The sequence below is a fragment of the Passer montanus genome, unplaced genomic scaffold, assembly GCF_014805655.1.
Source record: "Passer montanus isolate IOZ18808 unplaced genomic scaffold, ASM1480565v1 scaffold18, whole genome shotgun sequence".
NCBI classification, from domain to species: domain Eukaryota; kingdom Metazoa; phylum Chordata; class Aves; order Passeriformes; family Passeridae; genus Passer; species Passer montanus.
The window spans coordinates 7714633-7740404 of record NW_024365381.1 but is presented as its reverse complement, the minus strand read 5'-3'; the positions used below and the strand labels follow the sequence as shown (position 1 = coordinate 7740404).

The following is a 25772-nucleotide window of genomic DNA, read 5'->3' as shown; positions in this document are numbered from 1 at the left end:
TTCTGTAAAACCCCTATCATATTACAGGATGCATATGTATGTGATTCTTCCCTTTATTCTTAAATTCAGTTTCAGACTGTGAGCACATGTACACCTTGTATAGCAGCTTCTGCCCATAGCTTCCTCAGATTACCACAGATGCAGATATCTCCAAAGAATATCTGTTCCATGGTAAAATACTGGTAGACTGTTACACTAGTAGGAATGGTTTAAAGGAAAGTTGAACAGTTTGACAGCAGCCAGGGTGAACTGCTCCTGCTTATCTGAGAAGTGGAAACCAAGGAGCTTGACCTGATCTGCAGAGTGCTCTGAAACCACACTAAGTTTGGAGCACAGAGGGCAAATGAGAAACAACGACAGCCAGACAGCTTGCACAGAGCACCCCCAAGACAGCTCCTGCTTTCTTGCTCCATGCTTACAATGAACACTGCGGCCAAAAGGAACCAAAATCATACAGCAACTTCTTAAAATAAACCCTCCCAGCGGGCCCTTCTTCCTGTCCTGTGGCAGCCACCAGAGCCGAGGAGTGAAACTTAGTCTGAGTCACGTAAGTGCACGGGTGCTGCTCTGCACAAGAGCTCTGAGCTCAGGGTGCCTTGGCACAGGTGGCTGCCCACGTGCTCGTGCAGCCAGCTACAGGACCATGAGAAGAACATGAAAGCAGGATGTCTCTCTCCATGTTCTTCCTCTACGCAGAGAGCATTATGCAGTTGAAAACTGAAAAAAAAAAGAGATTTTTCCTCTCTACAAGTAAAATGTGAGCAAATTGCAGGCCCTTAACAGTGCACAGGTGACTAGAGCTCAGCCTGGTAATAACACATCACTTCTGCTGTGCCAGATCCCTGGGAAACTCCAGGATCAACACCTTACCAACTACACCATTTTGTATGATAGCAAAGCATAAAATTGGACAGAGTCAGAGTAGAATATCAAGATAAAAGATTTTCATAGTAACTGAATATTGTGCTGTCAATTTTTTCTGTTTTTTTCAAAAGCGCATTTCTAGCTTTATGGTTGTGATGACAACTTTTACGTTAGGAACCAAGAGTAAGTAATATTCAAGTCTGCAAACACACTAAAATAGGTTTCTCAAAATTATCTCACAACATGATGCCTTGAAATGACTGAACCCCATTCTTTTCATAAGTTTTTTGTTTGAACTGCCTGGTTTTTTCAGGTTGGAATAAATAAAAGAAAAATACTAAGGCTTTTTATAATGTCTAGGGTTAAAACCTATTGAAACTGGTTGCCTCTAGCATTGCATTTCCTTTCAAGCTAAATAAAGCTACAGTTAAATTCTGCTTTGTTTAGTAATTACTAAAAACAAAAGACTACAAAAAGACACAGGCTGTGCAGGGTCTGGACCTCACAAGACAAAGGGAATCATGGGAACAGATGCCACAAATGTGGAGATTAGGGCAATGAGAAAGGCAGCTCTGCTTCTACAAGTGTTGGGGATGAATATGGTATCTTTTTCGACAGAGGAAGCATATCCTAGCATGTGAAGCTTACGGTAAGCCAATGTTACTCACACAAATTTTACTATATTGAACTACTGTAATTGTTTCTTTGGTAACTTGCTAGCTGTGGAATAGTAAAAACACAAAACTGTTTATTTTACTTTTTGTTTTTGTTGGGGTGCATGTATGTGTGTGTGTAAAGAATATCAAAAACAGTTTCTTCTTACAAAAGTAATCTAAAGTTATCCAAAATTAAGTTTACTCTCTCAGAATACTATTAGGTTACTTTGAGCCTTAAAATAAATCTCCGGCCAAGTCCTAGATGGCTAATTACTTCCAGTTATTTCTGAATAAAGTTTTAACTACTTCTGTTGGAGTCATCCATATCTAACAGGTTGGGGTGAGGGGAGAAAGTGATCTGTCTGAGCATTAGGCAAAAAACAGACTTACTGACAGAATAAAAGCAGAAGAACAAAACAAAGTAACGAAAAAGGACAGCAAACCAATTTGCTTCCAGCAGCATTTGAGGAAGGCCAAGGGAAAAAGTGAAACACCTTAGAGTATCCAAAAGCCTGTGGGTTGCTTTATTTCAGCTACATCATGCCTTAAAAGTTTTGGAAAGAAGAAATACAGGCAGGAAATGCTAAGAAGATTTCCAGTACATCAACTGAAACTTGATTTATCCTTAAAAAAACCCAGTCTAATTCCTGAAAGCTTTGTAGCAGTTCTGGCCTGTTTTCAGAGCACTGTGGCACACAGGAGGTGAACTGGATGCTGGTGGGAGAGGTACAGCATGTGCTTAGGAGAAGGAAGAACTACAGGAGAATCCCATGTGCTGCTTCCCCCTAGTCTCCAGATGACTTGCTATAAACGTGAGAAATTATTTGTCAAGCAAAGTAGAAGGGATTCTCTCTGTATTTAAACCTTTGCTTGAACTGACTCATAAAGCAGGAAAGCCATGAAAATGTAAAATTCACTTTGGAAAAACATGCCCAGATAAAGATATATAAGGCTTCCTGAACAACTACAAAGTAACTGGATTATATGTGTACAGAATGAAACACTGTAAAAATGGAGTGTCCTTCACATAATGCTGAACATTTCAGCATCTCTGTAAATTAGAAGATTGAAAACAGGACATGGTGAAATTCTTTTGCCCATTATTACACGAAACCAGCAAGAATTAGCAGTTGAAGCCAGATATCCCCAGATTTCAATCTTAAAACTGTATTTGCTTTGATGTTACTCATTCCTAGGACACATTAACAGAGCAGTGAACAACTGGTGCTGATTGTCATGGTTTATTAGGCAGTGATAGATTTGGGCCATGCTTTTACTCATTTCCCATTACAAATATTTGCACATGGGACTGAAGCACTGGGAAGACATACATGGACAGCTATTGTCTCAAGTCAACCCTTCCTTCCAAGGCTGAGTTCCACTCCCTCCTCCATCTCAGTCCCTTCATTAATCTCCCCATTTGCCTTCTAGCTTTGTTTAGATTACAATTATTGTCACTAAATACATGAAAACTGTAACCAAAGACAGTCTGGGCCTAACATAATGAATCAAGTAATTTCCAGCTAATGATTTACTGTTTGCTTCACTTGTCCACCCACTGTCTGGCTTTTTTAGGGCAAAGACATAACTACTTGCATGTTGCTGCAGGACTACACACAGTAATGGGACTAAGAATGCAATAAAAAAGATTTAATGTTGAAGGGGATGAATAGAATCAATGAGTATTTTCCCTTTAGCAGAGAACAGTACATTACTACTCTGGTGGCAAAGGCTCCTATGCCCAGTAGAAGTTCAGAACTGCCTTCTGTGAGTGCCATGCCAGTAGAAGCACTTTTGGCTTGACTTGCATGTGTCTCCTATTCTCATTCTTCAATGAGACAATTCACTGTCTGTTTCTGGGGACAGAATGAATGGAAGAGTTAGATCAATTATCTGAGAGTCTTCAGGATACACTCTGACAGATGATGAAAGGACTCTAATATGTAATTGCAATACCCTGTACCAAAATACTCACATTAAACTTTGGCTGATTACACACAGGTCTGAGCTATCTCGGACCTTCAGAACAGGAACTGAGTTGTTTATCAGTGAAAGCCAAACTTCTAAAAAGCTGGCTGCCCACTACAGAGCCTTTGTGTTGGGTAAATTAGCTTCAGGAAGAGAATCAAAATGAATTAAAACCACATGGAGATCCTCTCCCTTTACCCCCCTTTTCCCCTTTCCTATTGCTATATGAATCCCCTCACCAGGAGACAGAGGCCAGTTCAGTATAATTTAGTCCAGTGTTTTTGTTTCCTAAAGTCTCAGTCTTGGGCTGAGTCCATTAATAGGCTGCAGCTGATTTTAATCTAGATGAACTCAAGACTTCTCTCTTCTTTGGTTTAAAAAAGATTACAAATTGTGTGTTGTATAAATAGAGGGAAAAGGGAAAAAAAGAACCAGAATAAGTAAAAAAATCTGCTCTCCATTAGCTGACCTGCTGAACAAGACTGTGATTCAAATAAAGATGAGAAATGAGAGATGTGGGGAGAAAAATACACAACTAAAAGCTCTAGTGATACTGCACCCAGACACAGTGGTAAGAGGAGATGCAGTAATGTCTGATAGCCGCCATTACCATTGTAATAGCACAGAAGAGATTTTAATGGGACTCCAAAAGCAACAAACCAGATGCCTCAAAGACTGTTCTGATAGTTTGCAGCAACCCCTCCCCATTAAATATAAAATCACTTTGATTAGCATTTATGAGCTCATTGTATTTCAGGTCTCTCTGCTAGCTAGGGTGGAATAAGTTGGTCTCAGACCAGCTCCTTGTAGATACTTTAGAGTGTGAAAGAATGCCACGATACTCATATGGACTGATTCAAGTGGGATTTTTAGAGAGTGTTGTCTCATGTCGGTGCTGACATAATTTTGGGTGGGAAGGGGCTTTTTTTCTTTTTTTCTAATGCCAGCTTGAATTCTCTGTCTGCCTAATGTCACTCTGGAAATCTACACACTGGATGGCTCAAGACTGAATCCATGATTTTTAAAATAATTGCTATAGGCTACAAATATGACACTTATTTTTATTGATGCTTAATCTCAGTGCTGATGTGTTCAAAGTCTCCATTTAGAAGACTCTCATGAATAGCTCACAGACAACTGCTCCATTTAAAAATGGCCACTGCAGCTGAGCAGCAAAGCCAAACATGAAGGCAGAATGAACAGCACCAGAGCAGAATGTAACTACTCACAGTATCCTACAGACTGGTGGCTCCTGGTGGAGAGCAACAGGATGGCTGCCATTTGGAAAAACAAGAGTTAACAGAATTCTCCGTAACAGACTTCTGTTATTTAACTCCAGCTGAAAAATACAGATGAAAAACTGCACTCAATCCATAAGAGAAACCAAATGTTTTTTATAGCCTATGAGCAAGATGTTAATTGAGCTGTACTTGCAAAAGAAAGGGCCCAAAGAAGCTAGAGCCTCAAAGTCATTAAGATAACTTAAAAATATCAAAATAGCATTTGATTCCACAGATTCCATTTCAGAAGTCCAGAAATTATTTTCTCTTCTTATTAATGCTCTCCTTTTGGGTATTGCACACATCTGTTTAACACAAAGAGAGTTTACACCAGTATAAAAGTAAAAATCACAGCTTTGCCATAAGAAGGAACCAAGTAGAAGTAGTAAAAGTGTTAGTAAATTGATAATAAATAGTAGATATGCAGAGAAACAGATGTCCAGATGACACCACTAAGAGGAATCATATGGTTCTATCAGATTTACCTGAATACAACCCCTCCTAATAAGTTTCAATTGCAATGTTAAACGTGCCTGGATTAAACCCAGTAATTTTTCTTTCCTTGCTAATGGGGCAAATGTAACTTGGAAGGAGTCTGTATGCAATCACTGGAGGTTTTATTTGTATAACTTTTCTGGAGGTTGACTATGACTATATTTGATTACATGTGGGTGGCTGTGGGACAGGCAGACAGCTGGGTGAAAAACTATGACAAAAGAAATCTTGTCCCATTTCCTGCCTGTGCTTCATTCACTAATGAGCACTGCTCTGGGTCATTCTCAAGATTTCTTCATCTGTTGTTGTCTCGTCTGCAAAAGGGGCACCCCAGCAGTGGAGCTGTTGTCAGCTTGTCTTGCGAGTTTATTCTGCTGCCTCTCACCCTTGCAGCTGTGTGGGATTTTAAGTGCCTGGCTGTAAACAACTCCATATTTTGTGCTTCTTTTTGGATGACTTGAAGGCCAGTCTAAGGCCAGATGTGTTTGCTGGTGTAATCTGTTTCTCATTTCTTCTGATAAATGCATATCTCAACAACTAATAATAAAGTGAAATCAGGATTTATCTGTTGTCTTCTTCAGTTTGATTTCTATTGGAAACAAAATGTTAATAAAACATAGTTAAGTCCTCAGTCTCTCTTTTTTTCCTGGAGTGCTTGAAATGTTCACTGAACATATCTCTAGAAATAAACAACCGGGCTGGTGAATCTGATGCCATTAGATTCCTGCTGTAGCAACCAATATCCCTTTTGCTAGCTTGTGTAAACAAAACCATTTTGCTTCTTTAAAGAACGGTTTTTCACTAACACTGTGTCATCTATTCTTGTTTCTTTTGTCACACCAGTTCACTTGATTTCTTCCTGGTAACAGTTTTACTCTTTTTAACAGGATTCTTTTATAAAAGGCTTCTGTTCGGGCAGAGACAGGATTCAGCCTTCTCCTATAGCAAGCTGTTACCAAGTCTAGTCCATTGGTGAGAAAATTCATTAGAGAAGGCATGTAAAGACTGCACCTCTCTCCTCATGTCCAAGTAATTCTCTATCCAAGGGAAAGGAAGAAATTACACCCAATTTCATTATATCAAAGTCTTTTGATTTGTGCTGTAACATGGTATTGTATGAGCCTTCCCCTTCCAAACAGGTACAAAGGTGAGGCAGTGGGAAGGGGAATGCTGCAACAGCTTAGCCTACCCCCTTCCACTAACGACCTGCAAGATGTGTGCTGCTGCAGTGCAACACAGAACTCTGCCATCCATGATTCTCCTCTTCTTTCCAGTTAGATCACGGCCTTATCCACTGCCACCCCTCAAATCTGTTATAATGGGACCCTTACTCTTAATTAAAATCACTGCTAAAGTCTGTCAAAGATACTGCTCCAACAAAAAGCAATTCCATCAGGCACGGCTTTGATAGAAGGCTTCCAATCCTCTTGTATCTGCTACATGGTTTTTTACATCCTCTGCAAGTTGAAATTATTACAGATACATATGGATGGTCATAAAAGCAGTTTATATAAAGAAAGTCATAGCGTTGTCCTTTACCCAAGAAGCCTTTCAGATAAATGCTCTAGTTTCAAAGGAGATTTTGCCAAGCCCTCTAGCCCTAAGAGGGAGAGGAAACCTTTTCCACAGTGCTAGGCAGTTCTAATTATGGATGCATCAAACCAGCACCTACTTTTATTGAAGATAATTAATTGTTCCCTGACGGTACTCAGAAGCTCATCTATTGTCTTCAGCCACACTAATGAATGATAGTTACTCACTCAGCCTTGCTAGTTCTGTTCAGAAAAGGGGTCACCAAAAACCTAAGTAAATTCTATTTCTTCCATGCCTCTTCAGATTTATTTTAACACCCAAGTACAAAAACTGTAACTGTATACATAAGCCACCATGACTGGCCTAACTGAAGACAACTGTTTAAACTGGCAAAGACACAATTTATTCTATTAAAACCACGCATGATGATATGTGAGAAGGAAAGAAGTACTTTTAGCTTTTAAGAAACAAATAATTTCTAGGGATAGTAATTAGGAAAATAAACAGAAAACATTTGTATTTGTAAACAGAGTATACTTGCTGTGCCCTGACTAAAATGTGCTAAATCTAATCTTGCAATTTTTTTCTTCAAAGAACCTCCACACTTCAAGATGCTAGTAACATAAGAAAATTAAGTACAGGCAGAAGCATTCCCCCACTGGCCCATCTGGATTTTCAGCATTTTACTGAGCTCTTGTATCTATTATATGAAATAAAAACCAACCTGTTTCAGAAGGCTACTTTGGTGAGTGGTTTGAATTAATTTTATTTCTTAATTTAATTTCTCAGGACATTCAGAGCTTTTTTTCCATTTTCTGTGTTGAACTTAGTGGGTTTTCAGAGCCACAATACCAACAATGTAATATGGTATTTATTTCTTCCTGTATCTAGCATGGTTTTACACACAAATCGATCATACCTCAAATAGCTAATTTGAGCCCAGCCCTAATTCTCCTGCCTTTAATAGTATATAGTTGACCTACTATGACACCTTAAAGAATATTTCTTACACTTGATCCTCTCAGTAGTTTCATGGGATTCTCCCTATTCTCTTTGCATTCTTACCAAATGTTTTCACTATGACAAATGACCAAGCCCTCAGATCACTTGCATCAAACAAAAGAAGGCTATTTTAGCTAAGTAATGTTCTTTTTCTGTCTACAGTAATGTTGGTAGAACTTTCACAAAACATACTGTTGTGAGAAAAATTAGATTTCAGGATTACAAAAACAAACTCTAACATAAATGTGTGGAAGTGTCATTTTGTACATCAGGCACCATGGTAACCTTGAATTAACAGAAAATCAATGCAGGGATGCACCTTGAATGGGAGACAAAGCTAATATGTATTTGTGGGCTGTTTTTATTGTCTGTCCAGAAATTTCAAAACATCACATAAAAGGAATGAACTCTGTATATCAGAATCAAAATATGCACCTACATTTTTCAAACATCCCAGCATTGCCTCTAATGGGATGCAAATCTGTTTCTCCAGTGTCTCTGGGTATGCACAGGTAGTACATGGACTAGACAAAGCCAGAGTAGGACTAACACACAGCAAGCTAATCAGAATTTCATGATTGCAGGAGTATCTTTATTTGTAACCTGAGGTTAGTTGATGACACAGTCATTGCCTGAGTCATCTGAAAATCTGAAACAATGGCTCTGAGCATGGTAAACTTCATCACTAATCTGACAGTGTGTCATCCTCATGACTTGAAAGTTGGGGAGAGGGACAGCAGGAATTCTGCCACTTCAGCAGACAAATTTATGGGTGGAGCAGGAACAGAAAAGTAAAGTAAACCTGACTCAGTGTCTAGCAGATACATTCAGCAACATGAGTGAACCTTACACTCAGGACACTGGGTGCCTGTCACATTCAATAAGGAAATAGCATCTCTAACTGCTCCTGTGGGGAGCAACAATGCAGAGGAACAATCAAATGGCCTAGAAGCAGCAAAGCAGAAGTACCAGGGTTTAAACCCAGGTTTTTAAAACCTCACGTGACCTAAATAAATACTAGCACTGCCATACGTGATTTGGGGCTGTCATGAAAGGGAAGCCTAGAGAAACAGAGTGTCCGCCCTTAACCTCCTGAACTATCAATTTTCCTCATCTAATACTGCAGAAAGGTTATGTTGCAGTGCCCTGTGCTTCCTCACATTTAAAGCTAGGGTAGCCAAGGGCAACAAAGACTCCTTCCTCTCCAGCCTGATAGCAGAGCTCTTCCTTCCTTTTGTTCACATGAAGAACAAACACTGAGTTGAACAATAACAGTGGACGCTTCATTATGATGCTCTCTTGGGCACCCAGCCCTGGTTAGCATTATCTTACCCCTTGGTTTTGTTTTAAAGGAAACTGTGAATGGTCTTTTCAATTGCTGGTGTTTCAAGATCAACATTACCCCTACTTCCTCTGTTTTCAAGTTTCCGTATTTTACCAACAATATGTGGCACTATGAAAAAAAAAAAAAAGACACCCAACGAATTGAGAAAGCTTCCAGTCTGAGGCAAGCAGTAACAGAAGGCCAGTTAAATGAGCTTTCCCTTTAAATTAATGCCCCACTGTTGGATGCAGCCCTCAGTGGACCAGCTCTCTTACCTCTTCTGCCAGAAGAGATCTTGAATTTGCAAATTCTGTTTGTGTATTAACTTCTCCTGTACACTTTAGTGACAGAGCCGTAAATGGTGTCCTTCCTGAGCCCAGGCAGCTGGGACCAGCTTGAAGGACACCTTACTCCCTTTGTGCTCAGATGTGACAATGGAATTTAGTTCATTCTACACCAGAGTAATCAGGGCTTCCTCTGACTTTTATCCATTACTTACAAACCTTTCCTAGGGCACAACAAGTCTTCCAAATGAAAGTCAAACTGTGACTCAGGTGGCTGCTCATCCTTGCTGCTGCTGCCTTGTACTGCTACCCAAATTGGACCACTTGGCTAAAAAGCCCTGTTTCTCAAGGAAAAGAAAGTAATCTGGATGAATAAAAGTTCATCTAAGTTCTGTTAAACTCTAATAAAAGTAACACTCTAGCCAGTGTTACTCAGCTAGAAGGACTGCAGTGATGAAGCAAGGCAACAGAATTGTAGGGGAAGGAAGTCTGAAAGGCAAAGAAGAAACATACCTTTGAGCTCTGGTGTGCTCTGTGTGAGGCCCTGCCTCTGTATCCAGCATGAAGGTGGCTAGGATCATATAACAGAACTATCAAAGTTATGCTTTCACCATCCTGATTTAGTGTTTTTGGTTTTACTACCACATTCAAATACATTGGCTTCATTTTCAAAGGTAATGAGCACCTACAGGTCCCACTGCCTCTGGTGACAGCTGCGGCTCTAAAAATCAGTTTAAGATAGTTTGCATATTGAGAAGAACTGAAGGAAAATAAAAGGCTTACTGTGTAGATATGAAGAGTTAAAACACTACTGATTGGTGGTCTGTGAGTCCCTTCCCTTTTCAAATGAATTTCACTTCATGTTTTGTTTGGTTTTCCTGTTGATGCATCCTGCACCCTCCAGTGCTAAGCTGGTGGGATCCAACATACTTTTCCTGGCATGTGGTGTTTAAAATAAGAGACCTCAGCAATCGGATATCCTCAGCATTTCCAGCTATTGAACACAATCATGAGTGCTGTGATCCAATTTCAGAGCAGAAGAGGAAAGATATAGAGTAATATTCTCCCTGTGCTGGTATGGGGCAGACAAAAGAAAACTAAGCAAACAGGATGTTCTGCTCCTCTGTGGACTGCAGCAAATGGCACGGCAGACAGGATATGGTCTAGCTCACAGCTGCAATGTATGTGCCTGGCTGCCCAACACCTTGTTTTGGGTAATTCACTCACAGCACAAATATAGCATGAAGAAAAGTAAAAGATGTGGTGTGCAGGTCCCACCTGTCGTGTCTCAAGACTGCAGTCCTTCATCAAGCATACACAGTCTGAAGGAGGAATGTGTTATTTATATATGTTACTAAGAAATTATCTCATCCCATCCCTAAATTCACTCAGAACATCTTCACCAGTACAACACTTGGTGTTCACAACTTTGTATTTCAGCCTGCTTATTCCGTGAACAGTAAGGCATATCTCAGCTGAGGTCTCCACAACAGCACACAGAACTCAGTTCAGACTAGTCAGACTTGAATACTCCCCAGTATTTTCTAGAAATGTCACTCCTCACATCTCAGCTGCTGCTTCTGGGAAGTGCACCTTCACAGAGCATTGGGAGAGTACGGGAGAATGTTTCTGTAGTTGAAAAACTAGGACGTTTACATGAAATTGAGATTCAGTGGACAATAAAGTAAAATCTTTTCAACAACATCTTTTGTTGAACTGTTCATTGCAGCATCGTTTGCCTTTGCTTCCTCTTCACGCCTGCAGGCTTGTGCTGCCTTGCCTATGTGCTGAGCCCTAAGGCACACCCTCTAGGGTTATTCAGGTGGCAAACCAAGGGACAGCCTGGGCTGATACACCACACTCTAGCAAACTGCTGACTAACCTTGTTGCTTATCTCTATAATGCTTCTTTAACTCTATCTGGCCCTGAAATTTAATCTCAAAAGTTTTTCAGAGGTCTTCACAGAACTGAATGACAAATGACCAGGTTTGGTTTCATTACAACATAAACACCGAGGAGCCGTGCTAAAGTTCAAAGGAACATTGCAGAAAATACTTTACAGTAACAGCTCAACATTATGAATTTTAGGGAAAGACTGTAATTAGAAAAAGCACTTTAATTAAACCACTGTTTTCTGAGAGGGTTTATCATGTGTGCCTGTTTCTAAGAAAGTGCTACATATTCCTATTCCATCTTATCAAGATAGATTTAAGATTATACAAGAAGATAATTTAAATCTGTGACAGGGCAAGTCAACACATCAGATGCAGAGATACCTGAAGTTGATCAGGATGTGTTAATTCTCAAAACATAGAGAAAGTTTCAAAGAAAAACAGCACTGGGGTCAAAGCAGTGGAAGCCCTATTTGTAAAGTGGGCTTTACTGTGCTAGTAAGCCTCTCCTCAGGCAAAGTTTTCTAGTTTCAATGAAGTGCTATTCAAGTGTGCTTGCCTACACAGAACTGCACTCTGGAGACTTCCAGAGTTTAGACTGTATGTAACTCTTGGATCTCCTCAGCAAAAGCAACAATGAAGTGTCCTGCATTTCTCTTTGGAAAACAGGCTGTACACTTAGGGATTTTACAAGATTTTAGTAATACATAAATTCCTATAGCTAAAGAAAAGTTCCAGGTATTACCAAGGGTAAGGAATTTGGGTCATAGTCCTCTATTGCTAACTACATTTTCACAAGATCAAATGACACCAGTGATGGCTTCAGCAAATATAGTAGAGGTGAAGCCAGTACAGACATAACCTTTGAGGACAGCAAAAGAAACTTATTTGTGCCTACATGAGAAAAGAAGTCACTGAGACTTAACTGTCTTTTACCTTCATAAGCTGCACACAAATACATGAGACTTTACTCTGGCTGAAAAACATGTTTTTGAACAGACATTTATTTAGCTTCCTACTCTTTAATGTGTTCACTTAAGAACATTAAAACCATTTTAGGTACATTTGACCTTATTTTACAAATCTGCAGCTTGAAAGATGTTACATCTACATTAAATCCAGGCAATTACTAGTAAAGTCTTAGTCCTCCATGACAATGTTCAGTTCCCAGAACAATATATTGTCACAAATCACAGACACTACCTCTAATCAACAGACAATTACACTCCTTATGTTAAAAGCCTTTTGGAAAAAAGGCCATTTGCTTTAGCACTATGCTGAAAACCCAGGGGAGCAGCCCACTTTGATCAGGAATTCATTACATAGAGGTTGGTAAGGAGAAGATTTCTCTGAAGTGAGATCTTTTTGTCCCAGGAAGCCTATGCCAGCCTTGAAAAGAGGGTAACAGACTTACACTCTTCAGCTCATTGTTTTAACAACACTGGATTAAAAGAAATTAGTTTTGATTTGCACTTGTATAAATGAGAAGAGATTTGGCACACCACTTGCACTAAAACTTTTTTTGTATTACATTTAGTAGAACTTCAGACAAATTAAATGCTGGCACTCCAGTTGCAATCTAGTAAAGCACTTAGGAACATGTTTGGCTTTAAGTGCAAGACAGCAGTACTGTATCTTCAGTATCTTTACATGCACCTTTAGAAATAAGGAGGTAATTCAAAACATTGTGCTAAACTGGATTTATCCAGCATAATATCCTCACACAAGTTAAGCTCACAGGAACAAGCATGGCCAGAAACTTTATCAATCTACTGCCTATCTACTACGGCACTATGTGAAAGGTTACGTTTGCCGAGAGAAACAATTTTATTGAAATTACAGTTTATTTGGTTTATACTGGATCTAAACCCAAGATGCCTCTAGTCTTTCTTCACCATTAAAATGTTTTCCTTCAATTTCTCATCATAAACATTTTTACTTGGTTTTACAACTGTGCTCTGTTTCTCTGCCCTCCTTCAATTTGACAGCCATGGAGTTTGGCAACTCCAGCAATCCTTTGACAGTGCTGCTGCAGAGCAGTAGAGGAATTCCCACAAACCCACTTAATGAGGATACCCTCACCCAAGCAAACACCATTCCTGGGCCAGGTTTAGTAACCCACTCCTCAAAATGCCACGAATTGCCTGAACAAAAGGATACTTTCATTGATGTCAGCTATATCTGTGTGGGTGATGTTGCTGGCATTGGGATGATGGCAGTCTTATTTTTTCTCATGCCTTATTCCCAGGATGGACTTAACCTACAAATTGATAGTGGTTCTTTGCTCTCATTATTACAAACCTGTTAGAAATAGCATGAGACTCTCAGTGTCCTGTGGGGAATACAGCAAAAACGGTTCCACCCCACAGAGATCCTAACAATGACCAGTTCATCTTTATCCCTCCAATAGGGCTGGAAATCACCAGTGGCACTGCAAATCTTTTACCATCTCAATAGCAATGCACAACTCTATTCCCATTAATCTGTCTTCCACCCATTCACACATCGAGTACAACTCTCCTTCATTTTACAGATTATATCCATGTTGCTCCAGACAAAGGTCACTTTATAGTTACAGTTCTTCAATTGAATAAAAGCTTTTGATGCAGTAAATCATTGTCTTTCACTGTTCAAACCCACACAATACAATACAAATAATGCTGCCCTTTCTTTCAGAATTCCTTTTCTACCTCACTACTTGTTTCTTTACAAAATAAAATGAGGCACTTTTCACTTGCTTCAGCCATAGAAATTAGTTATAGCACTTTGGAGACAGTTTGCCATGCTGTACTACAAACCCAGACCCTATGCTATTTAGAGATCAAAATGAGCCTCTTTCATTACCTTAGTGACAAATGAAACATAATGTACCAAGGTTTCCCTAGATGTAGCTGTTACTAGATCTTTTCCCTTACTACTGTGAAATTTAAGACACTCTCTTCCAAGTGTCACAGTCTTTTGTTTCTAGATATAATAAGTTACCTTTCTCAATAGGACATTACATGCAAGGTGAGCACATTTGTGTGCAGACAGGTTGTGTGCAGTGAAAAAGAGGGCAGCAGAAAGGGTGAATTAATAAACTAATTATCCAGTCCTGTGGCACAACCCTCAAACTCTTCCCTTTAGCAATACAAAGTATTGTGTTCTTTCTTTGAGTAGTAAGGGGAGCCAGTCAGCAGGAGACACAAAATTTTGACAGTTTTTTGACAGAAAATTTACAGACCTTTTTACAGTTATACCTTTTAACAAGGAAGAGTAAAACATAGCATGATAAATCATTATGCCAAGTACTCTCATGAAAAATAGCAACCATTTAACAGCAACGTGGCTTTTTTTAGCACTGAAGGTCATTACAAGAACTGAGGCTGAAAGCTGAAGCAGACACATTCTAATCTGAAATACAGAACAAGGGCTTTGCAGCAAGGTAGCTAAAACTGGAAAACACTGTGAAGGCAAAGCAGGAACTCACATTTCTTTATGTCTGCAAGTAATAGTGATTACTTTTCTAGAAGAAATTATTCAGTGCAACAAAGTTATCAGGTACCTGAAAGAAACCTGTATGATATATGGGAGGTCAGTTTGGATGAACTGATAATTCTATCCATCTTTAAACCCTGTGAAACTGAAAAGATATCATTACTCAAAAGCATGTCCTAGCTCACTAATATAATTTGCCTTATGTTTTCAGTGCTTCTGAGTTTCTCCAGGAAGAGCAATGTTAATCACTTAGTTAAAGCATTCAGTGCCAATAGACTCTTCAGCTGGCACACAGCACCGTGTCCCAACTCCTTTCTCAGCAGCATCCTCTTGGTAACAGAAGGCATTTGCTTAAGTGAGATGGAATGAGACTTCCATAAACAGCTGAGCTGTTGGTAGGTAACAGCTAGGCTTGTTGCCTACTTGTATTTATACCCCAGAACACTGCTGCTTTTAAAGCTAGACTTGGATGATCACCCACAGCATACACCTTCAAATCAGTTTCATTCAGCCTATCTTTTTTGCATATGTGTGCACAAAGCTAAGTAGCATCTTCTAGTTCAGCTGGCCTAACCCAGTATTACATTCAATTTAAATGAAACTACAATTAGGCAAGAGCAGCTCAGAATTTCTTCTGTTATACCAGAACAGAACTACCAGCTAGCAATTTCCAATCAAAACAGAAATTATATCTAGCCAAGGAGAAAAATAATCTTACAACCTGCACTCTTAATCAAGTAGATCTGGAGCTCTTTTAAATTTATTCTTCTTTTTAAGAATATGACTTCACTCGCTGTAGCTGGTTGAAACAGGGAAGCACAGCAAGTTCCTAGAACAGTAAACACAAGCTGACAGTAAAACTTCCAATATTTTGCAGTACTTGATCCAGGTTTCTGCCTTTTTGTCTAAGATCTCTACAAAATAGAGATTGGCTGTCAGACTGGATTCTTCGCTCACAATTCAGGTTCATCAAAGAATGACACTGGCAGAACATAACATGACACTGCATTGCAATGCAAAGGCAGCTCAGGGTATTTTTGGGGTTGCAGTCCACTCCCCTGATAGCATGGAGCAATTTGAAGCAATGAAAGGAGGAGGCTGCAGACTTTGCTAAATTTCTGACTGTCCAATCTTGATTTTCAATAATCCCATTTCATTTCTCTAGTCTGAAAGTGGAAATAAAAGAGTGAGTGTTTAAATGGATTCTCTTCATCCCTGAAAACTTCAGGTTTATAAAAGCAAAGAAGTTTTCTCCAAGGGACCCTTGCACAACCTGGAGGTCTCTTCTGACAATAAAAGAGAAGTTCTGCCTTCACTAGGGTCTCCTCCTAAAATTTCTGTGCTTGCACTGAGGCTATGAGATGCAAAGATACCAGGGAAACAGAGCAGCAATTTACATTGACAAAGAGGATTTTGATACACTCCTCCAAATGGGGCAGCATTACCATCTTAATAGCCTTTTGCTCTCAGCCCTCTTCCTGAGGACGCTGGAGATTTTTGCAAATGGAGAACAGTTCCGCTTCCCATTTTAACTGCAACAATAGCAGAAGGGCTCCTTAAACTGCATCAAATAGCAGTCTGTGAAATCCCTAACTAGCCGCACTGCCTCTCCTGCCGTTTTATTATCCTCCAGCCCACAGAACAAAGCAGGGGGGAGCTCCTCCTATTTTTTTTTTTTTTAGCCTATTCCACACATCCTAATCCCTCAGAGGTGGCAATAGAAATTGCTTGTGGAACTGTTAAATCACACTTTCACTTTGTCTTTCATTCCCCATTCACCCTTGCTAATCAGGGAGCTTCCAGCCACATTTTCCGATATCAATTTGTTTATGGCCTATTGGTTAATGGTCCCGGGATGGGACCCCCTGAGTAAAAAGAAAGAATCCTGGGCACTTCAGCCAGCTGCTGCTTCTCACCAGTTCCCACATCCACCCACTTGCTCCCATCAGCCACCCTCAATGTGCTCACCTCCTGACACCAAGGGAATTAAACTACAAAGCCTGAATGGGAAGTTGCCTTTGCGAGCAGGCTGGGGGACAGATGCCACTGCTTAGTGCTGCGTGGTGTCCCTCTAGCAGCCACCGGCTGGCCCATGGCTACGTGCCTGACTGTCATCTTACCTTGCATCCAGCTTCCCTTTGGAAAGAAGCACCAAGTACAACCCTCAGAAAAACTCTAGCCTCTTTTGAACAAGGCAGCCTGGTGGCACTTTCTGCATCCTAGCCAAACCAGACATTTCCTGGTGATTTGCTTGCTTCCTGATTGCACAGAAATAATGATCACTGAAATGTGGGATGAGACCATGCAATATTTACTTTTACGAATCAGTGAGATGGTTCATGTGTAAATGCTTACAAATCTCTGTGAGAGAGTCTGGGCCACATTATCAGGGGAACCATACCCTTCCCTGCTACCCATCTTGGAGAAAAATACCTAAAATAAAAACATAATCATGTAGCCAGAAAGTAATAAAGGGCTCAAACAGAGAAGACATTCTTGTTGCCTTTCAAAATGCACAAAGAATGCCTGATATCAATTTACTTAAATTTACACGAAATCCAAACTGGTATTTTATCCGTTTGTACAAAAATGGCAAATGATGTTTTATATGTATATCCCAGAAACATATGTGTACAGGGAGAAGAGCAATTGCCACACTTTTAAACCAGTGATATCCTCTTATCAGAGTGCTGCTGCATCATTATGGGTAACCAGGCCTATTTGTTCTTTAAAGGTATGGTTCAGTGCTGGGAAAGCTACATTCATGGCTCACAGAAAAGAGTTGAAAAAATTAAGATTGCCTCTGAACAAATTCTCTCAATTTCTGAAATAGGAAAACTTTCTTTCCCAAAGTTTCACTACATTAGTGCCTGAGGACAGAGCAGGAAACTGTCTGCCTTTTTTAATAATGACCAGAAACATCTATGTAACTCAAGATATCCAGGTAGTTTATCATCTGCCCTATACTGAAACAAAACACATCAAGACCAACTCTTGCAAGCACCCTCCAGTTAAACTAATAAAAATTGTTTCTAGTTTCTGCAGACTTTTAGAATTACTGGTACCAAATAAAGCAGATCAAGTACCCAAAAAACTACCTAAACATATACTGAACACAGTATCCAAAGGCTTAGGAAATACTGTATGAACACCTCCCCCCCTCATTACAATTAGCTGTAGCTGTATCAAATAGAAGCAGAAATGCACCATAAAACTTTCATTTTGTTTGTTTTCTGACATTTTGCCTTACCTGAGATGTAAGCATATTCAGTCACTAGGAAATATAAATATGTCATTAGTCTGGTACAGCCTGTTTGAATGTGAGAAATGTGCAATCAGACGGAGAACTGCTGACATCCCTTAAAATGTCCATAGTGCCTCATGGGATCAGTGATTCTCCATCACTGGAAACTGAGAACCAGCTATACTCACTTGTCTTATTGCCCTGGCTGCATATCATAGTGTCCTCCCTGAAAAGAAAGTGACAGGCACTGACTAGTTTTATTCAGTCTGTTAAACTGATGCAGTGATAAGGAGCCAGGCTGCATATCAAAAGACATCAACTAAACAAAATTGATCTATGAATGTTTGTCAAAAAGTAAGGATGTTTGTTGGGATAAATGGGAAAAGAAGGGAAGAGTTGAACTTCCCTCTTTGCTGTGTCTAAAAGTACATGATTCAGGACACAGCCACGTAAGGATGTTTGTTGGGATAAATGGGAAAAGAAGGGAAGAGTTGAACTTCCTTCTTTGCTGTGTCTAAAACATGATTCAGGACACAGCCACTAGGAATCCAAGTTCCCTGTCAGCATGGTAGCAATATCCAGCTTTTCAATATACTACTTCATACCTAGAGAGTCTGAGGATAATAAAAGACCATTGGGCATTAGCATTAAAATGATCACAAAACCAGAAAACAGATATTAATTTTCTGTATTCTTACTGATGCCAAGCCATTTGCTAAAGAACTATTTATTAAAACATGTTATTAATGATAGATGGGTATGGTCCTGAAGAAACCCATCACATATGACCCATTGTTACCCAAACCATTCCACTTTACCTTGGAGAAAAACAGGGAGCTCTGGTTAAAAATTTCAGGGCCCACTTCTAGATCCATGGAAATATGCAAGAACTAATTTAGTGTAATCCAAGAAAAAACAGTGATTTCAGCAGAATGCTTCCCATGTTAACCAGAATGTTTAAATGTGTGGGGTTTTAATTCGGTATAAACAGCACCATTTTCAACAACAGTTGTTATCTACATTCAGTCTGCTTAAAATACTAATTGAAAAGGCAAAACAACCAATGCTCTGGTCTTACCCTGAAGAATCAAACCTGATTTCTCAATGGTGTAGAAAAATGTGGAGAATGGAGCAACAGGTGATTTAGCAACCAGGAGCTGCAAAGCAAATATTTGATGTAAGTATGCATCTTTATAACATACTGATCAAAGCTCAAATCTGCAAAAACATCTCACCAGATTTAACTTCCAGAAGTAATAAAGCACACTTCAGAAACAACATGTAGTTACTGATCTAGCCCTATCGCTTCTAAGTAATTGAGATCTTCTCATACACATATACAGATCATGCTGCAATTTTAAAAGGATTTACAGGTCCTAAAAAAACACCATGATGGAAGCAGTACGTTTTGTTTGTCTTACTGCCATCCCGTTAAGCTTAACCATTCCTGCTGGTTCAGGCTTTTGCACCCAAAGACGATTTTGAACAAAACTGCCACTGCCATATACAGGGATTTTTCAATTGCCATTAGCCATTCCACAGATATGCCCCCACTGGCTTCTCCAAGAACTCCACCCACTGTCTTTACCCTGCCCCTGGAAGCAGCATGTCTACTCATGTGCCATCACACTGGGGATGGTAACATGCCATTGCAAGTATCTGGATGTCCTCTTCTGCAAAACGGGTAATGATCATGTCAAACTTTATTCAAGGATCTTGTACTTGAAATATCAAAATAGGAACTGGAATTCCCTCCGGGCGGGTGTATAGTGCAATTGAATTTAGGTTGGCATTAGGGTGACACCAGAAACAAACCCAGCTCCCTGGCTCCACTATAGTAGAACTGTCCTCTGTGGAAGACAAGCCTGCAGAACTGCAGAGACAGAAATGGGCAGAGTGGGGAATGTGGGACCTGCAGGTGGCAAACTCACACAAATGTGCCCAGCTCTATTGCTTGCCTGTTTGATTTTTGCTCATTGCCAAGGACTGTTCCTCCACAGCTTGCCTAACATAACCCTCATGCCGTCACCTGCATGAAAGTGACATTTTTACAACCTCAAACCAGGATATGATACCGTGAATACCTTGTGAATACTCCAAGTAGGAAACCTGCCATAGTAGGTTTCTCCTCTTCCATGTTAATTATCATGTTATTCTCTCTGGGATTATCTTCTGGAGAAAAGGGTGGCAAGTCACATCCCACATGCCTGATGCACTCTAACAAAAGCTGAATTCCCTTGCCTGTCATCACAGAATAAGCTGAGCTGGAAGGGATGCACAAGGTTCATCAAATCCAACTCCCAGCTCTGTACAGGACCAGGAGTCACACCATGCACCTGAGGGCATTTTCCTAAACACCTCTTGAACAGGCTTGATGCTGTGACCACAGCCCTGGGGAGCCTGTTCCAGGGCCCAATCACCTTCTGCATGAAGAGTGTTATTCCAATAGCTAACCTAAACCTCCCCTGACACAACTTCAGGCCATTTCCTCAGGTCCTGTCTCTGGTTATCACAGAGACAGCAGGAGGAAGACTGCCAGGAAGAAAGTAGAGTGAAGAGGAGTTGCCTCCAGGTGCTTTGCACACTCCCTCAGCTCTGAAAGTACAAGGGAGAGGACAGAATGGAAAAACGGTGCAAACACTCACGTAGATCTCCCACAACAGTTGGCTGTTTAATTGGAAAGGCCTGAAGTGAAACAGTTACAATTCTGACATCTAAGGTCAAATTTTTGGCATTCCGTGCACTACTATGCACATAAATACTAACCTATATATGCATGTGCACTAGGCACAGTAACACATGCACATGGACAGACATTCAAATAACTCTATGTACATTCTGTTACTGCATTTTTATTCAGTTACAGTATGTGCATAGCTATGTATAGCAATGAAAACCTATAATAAATCACTTCCTTTCAGCAGCACATCACAGGGCCCCTCTGAAAGGTGGCTGCTGCACAGCTACATCTGAGACTCTGAATTAGCTTCCTTTTCAGTGAAATGGAAACAGCTCAGAACATTCAAAGGTATTGCTTTATATTGAATGTTTGCCCACTGAGGAAAAGAACCTTTTAAGTACAACTGCACATTTCACAAGCAGAGTACAGAGAATTCATTTTTATAACATCAAACTATAGTATTTAACATAACATTAAAAAAAGAAGTAAATATGTATTTAAATTTGTTTTCAAGCAAAATCAAAAAACTGTAAAAGTTCATTGCAAACTATCCTCTAGCTGGAACAGTCAGCATAGAGTAGGTTCTTACATATAGACAAGGAACTTATAAAGCATGGAAGGAAATACTTATCAAAAGAAGAAAATGATATTTTGAAGGCCAGGAAGTAGAAGTATAAATCAAGGATTACCAAAAATTAGGTAATGTTGACTCTGGAAAGATTATTAGCAATAGCAAAAAGTAAATAAAAGTTGGATTTATAATGAAATGGCATTGGGACAGTGATTAAATTTATTCCTGGATGTCAGTGGAAAAAAAAATTCCTCAAGCAAGACAATACTGAAAAAGAAGAAAAGGCAGGTAAAGGGAATTATCCATATCACATTGATATAGAAATAACAACTGAATAGAATGAAAACTCCAGGAATTTAGCACATTCAGCAGCAGTAGATAATCTCTATTGGGAACCATTCTAAGAAACAGCATGTGAATTTAGGCCTGAGAGCCAGTATATGTCACTTTCCTATGAACTTGAAGATGATTCAACGTAACAGAAGCAGCAAACTTAGTCCCCATAAGGGAAGAGAAAAAAAATGTAAACAAGTGAGTTGATGCCCTGATAGTGATAGTACCATGCAGGGCTTTAGAAGAAATTTTGAAGTGAGGAATAATACAACTTGGATGCAGGACTCAAACGCACAATAAGTAAATTTGCTGATGATACAAAATTGTGAGGAGCTGTTGACTCTCTGGGAGACAGGGAGGTCCTGCACAGAAACCTTGAAAATTTAGGGGACTGGGCAATCACCCACTTTAATGGGAAGTGCTGGTTTCTGCACCCAGGATGGGCCCACACTGAATGTAAAGACAGACCCGGGAATGAGTCTGGAGAGCAGTGCTGCAGAAAGGGACCTGGGGGTCCTGGTCTGTGGCAAGCTGAACAGGAGCCAGCAGTGCCCTGGCAGCCAGGAGGGCCAGCTCTGTCCTGGGGGGCACCAGGCACAGCATCACAGCCGGGAAAGAGAGGGGATTGTCCCTTCTGCTCTGCTCTGGGGCAGCCTCACCTCCAGTGCTGGGGGCAGTTTTGGGTGCTGGCAGCATAAGAAGCATACAAAAGGTGTAAGAGAGTGTCCAAAGGAGGGCTACAAAGATTGTGAAGCATCTTGAGGGGAATACGTAAGAGGAACAGCTGAGGTCACTTGGTCTGCTCAGCCTGGAGAAGGGGAGACTGAGGGGGGACCTCATTGCAGTCTACAACTTCCTCATGAGGGGAAGAGGAGGGGCAGGCATCAACCTCTTCCCTCTGGTGACCAGTGACAGGATGGAATGGCTGAAGTTGTGTCAGAAGAAGTTTAGGTCAGACATTATAACAAAATTCTTCACCCAGAGGGTGGCTGGGCATTAGCAGAGGCTCCCCAGGGAAGTCTCACAGCACCAGCCTGACAGAGTTCAAGAAGCATTTGGGCAACAGACTCAGGCACGTGGTGTGATCCTTGGACTGTCCTATGCAGAGCCGGGAGCTGGACTCTGTGACTCTTACGACTTCCCTCCAACTCAGGATATTCTATGATTCCATGAACTACAGTCTTGGAAAATGGGGTAAAAGAAAACAAGGCTGTCATGCCAGACATACATGACATTCTTCTTTGACTTTTTCTTAGAAGTCTGATATAAATTTGAACTCATCTCTTCAGATCTCTGTAAAGCTTTTAACTCTGCTAAATGGGAACTCATAATGAAGAAAACAAGGATAAGCTGTAAGACAAAAGGGGAAACAGTTATTGGAAAGAAGATACTTCCTGGGTGTACCTGAGATATTAGTATCCCAGATTAACCCATAAGATGATGTAGTCAAGACAGTGACAGACCCAGTTGTATGGTGCACCACCACCCACACCTGGTAAAACCAGGGTCACATGGGTGTTTCTGCAAAAGACACCAGCAAGGCTTAATCGGGGAGACTGTGTACTGTACAGGTCACTTATGAATCCAAACTGCTCTATGCTGGCAAGGAGACTGGAGTGCTCATCAGAGACAGCACTAGAAAAACATTAGCTCAGTGAATCTAGCAAAAATGAAGGCTGACAGTGTCTGTGTGTGTAAGTGAGTGGGAAAAGAGGAAATGAGAGAATGAAGCAGGAAGAAAGAGAAGAACTTCTCAGACTGACAACACTGGTAGGAGAACAGATTTGCAGCCATAAAGACATTTTGGCTGGAAATTTTAAAGTTCATAACTATCAATAAAGTGAGACTCTGGAAGAGCCTTCAGCTCAAAGAGGTAAAGCAAAAAAGTTAATCTTTGTTTTTAGGATTCAGATTAAAATACTTATGAAAGGGATATGAAGCAGTGCCTTGGGAGCATATCATGACCTGTTAAGTCTCTTCAAGTCCTATGGGCTTCCTGACAGCATCAAAGCCCTGCCAACCCATGTTTTATGCTGATAGAACTGACAGAGTTGGAACAATGCATGCTAACAATGTCCTTTGATGGCTGACATGCAACTAAGGATCTTTGTGGTGAATAAACCAAGAAAAAGTTGCTGGTTTTCAAATACAGAATCTGTGATTTAAAGTCTTCTCATCTATATCTTCTTGTGAGCATCTGCTTCTTTCCATAAGATACCTAACAGCCACCTGAGGATGTGGAGAACACATGGGATCTTCCAGAAGAATTCAGAAGTAGGCAGCATAGGCAGACTAGGAATTTATAAAACTCACATATATTCAAGTACACGTCTTGTTTCAATTCCAAATCACTCCTCGCTGAAAACAGGGGAGAGTACAGAGAGATGTGTTATCTGAACCTGGATCTGAATTCAGAATTATTTAATAACAAGCTAAAACACAGATCTCTTTCCATAATCTTACTTTATAAAACTTAAGATCATGAACCAAAATTTTCAGTCCAACATAGATTTCCTGGGTTCCTTTTTCACTTCAGGAAAAAAAAAAAAAAGAAAATAGAACTCCACTAATGTTCCTGATATATGTAAAGGAATTTGTTGCACTCTTTCCTAGCCAGATAAGTGAAAGATACACCTTTAGTGATAAACACTATTTAATCATGGAATCAAAAATGAATCCAGGCCCCATCAATTTCTTTTCCTATTAACACTTCAGTGCAGTTAAAGTTGCACCAAAAGTATACACATTTTGAGATGAGTAAACAGTAATGGTAAGTAATAGGCTAAAGAAATTAACAGGCATTTTGAATACAAATATTATTTTTTCAATAGTGAAATTAATAGAAAACAGACATTAAAAAAATGATGAAACAGTACTGAGTCTTTCTAATTCATCCTATGATATTTCCAAAATGCTCTCCATGAGCTACCCATGGGCTTCTGGAATGGAATGGGATATAAAATCCATCTAGTTATTTATGCTGCTGTCCCTATAAAGTGCAAATGATAGAGATTGATGAGGGAAGTAAAAATGAAAGCAATTTCAAGTTTTGCCAAGTCCAACCTCTATAAAATGGTCAAATCTTAGCTTCCTTTCTTTTCTTTCTAGCATCACATTTCCCTGTCAAGAGGCTTGTAATAAATATTTATTATTTGACAACAATGTAGAATAAATATTAAATGACTGGAAAATCATTTCTGCCATAAGGCATGCTAAGAACACAAAGGTACTATGTAAGAGGAAATATATCACTTTGATGAAAAGTGAATAGAAATTGGATAGATGCCATTAGATTAGATAAAGGAAGATAAATGTGAGACAAGCAGAGCAGCTGAGATAGAATTGATGATGACAGCAGAAATATTGTACATTAATGTTTGCTTTAGTTAGGGAAAGCATTTTTAATAATACATTTTATTATTTATAAGTTTTATGGAAGAGATGAATCACAGAATTGATTGCAGAAGCCCAGCAGAAAACAGTAATTATTGGGACAACACCTCCTGTCAATAGCAAGGGAAGTGATGAATTGGAAAAGGCACTGGATGAACTTTCAGAAGGCTTCTGACAACCAGAAATCAAGGCAATGTTCTGCCAAAAAAAAAAAGAGTAAAGATGATGAAGGGGACAGAGTCTTATATCAAAGTAGTTATCAAAATGCCAGGATGATAAACTACCAAATAGTGAAATAACAAGATAATTTTGACTGAGCTCTCATGTGACTGAAAAATTATGATTTTATAATGGAAAACCAATGATTTTAACAAAACTAATGGACTAAGTTATTTCAATGAAATACTTGAGAAAATCATCTGTATTAACATTTAATACATCATTTCCATTTAGACTGGAAAGACAATGACTTTTGTTCCTATTTTTTATGGGAACTATTACAAGAAATTGTTTTTTAGCAATGACTAAGGAACATAAATAAAACTATTTGAAGCCTCCTTTAAAGTATGTCAGTTTCTTATCAATGGACAGATTCTTCTCTTTTTATTTTATTCTATGTCAAGCTTTTACACTGTCTTTTCTCCTTGACTCATATTATTCTTGTCTATTGTACTGACAGAATGCATACAATTTGCACTAGGGACTGAATGAAAAGCAAATCCACATTTACAGTCTATAAATATTTTAGAATTCGGGTCTACTGACTGAATACCAGA

The 25772-nt window shown here is 39.7% G+C and overlaps 1 protein-coding gene across 3 annotated transcripts in view; it reads right to left on the bottom strand.

The window, feature by feature from the left end:
* The window catches only part of RAD51B (RAD51 paralog B), a 405359-nt gene that overhangs the window by 114572 nt on the left and 265015 nt on the right, over window positions 1–25772 (bottom strand). For all 3 annotated transcript variants that reach the window (XM_039705072.1, XM_039705073.1, XM_039705074.1), the window contains exon 10: window positions 19098–19176. In XM_039705072.1, coding sequence (XP_039561006.1) covers window positions 19098–19176 — 79 coding nt within the window. The remainder of the gene's footprint in view (window positions 1–19097; window positions 19177–25772) is intronic.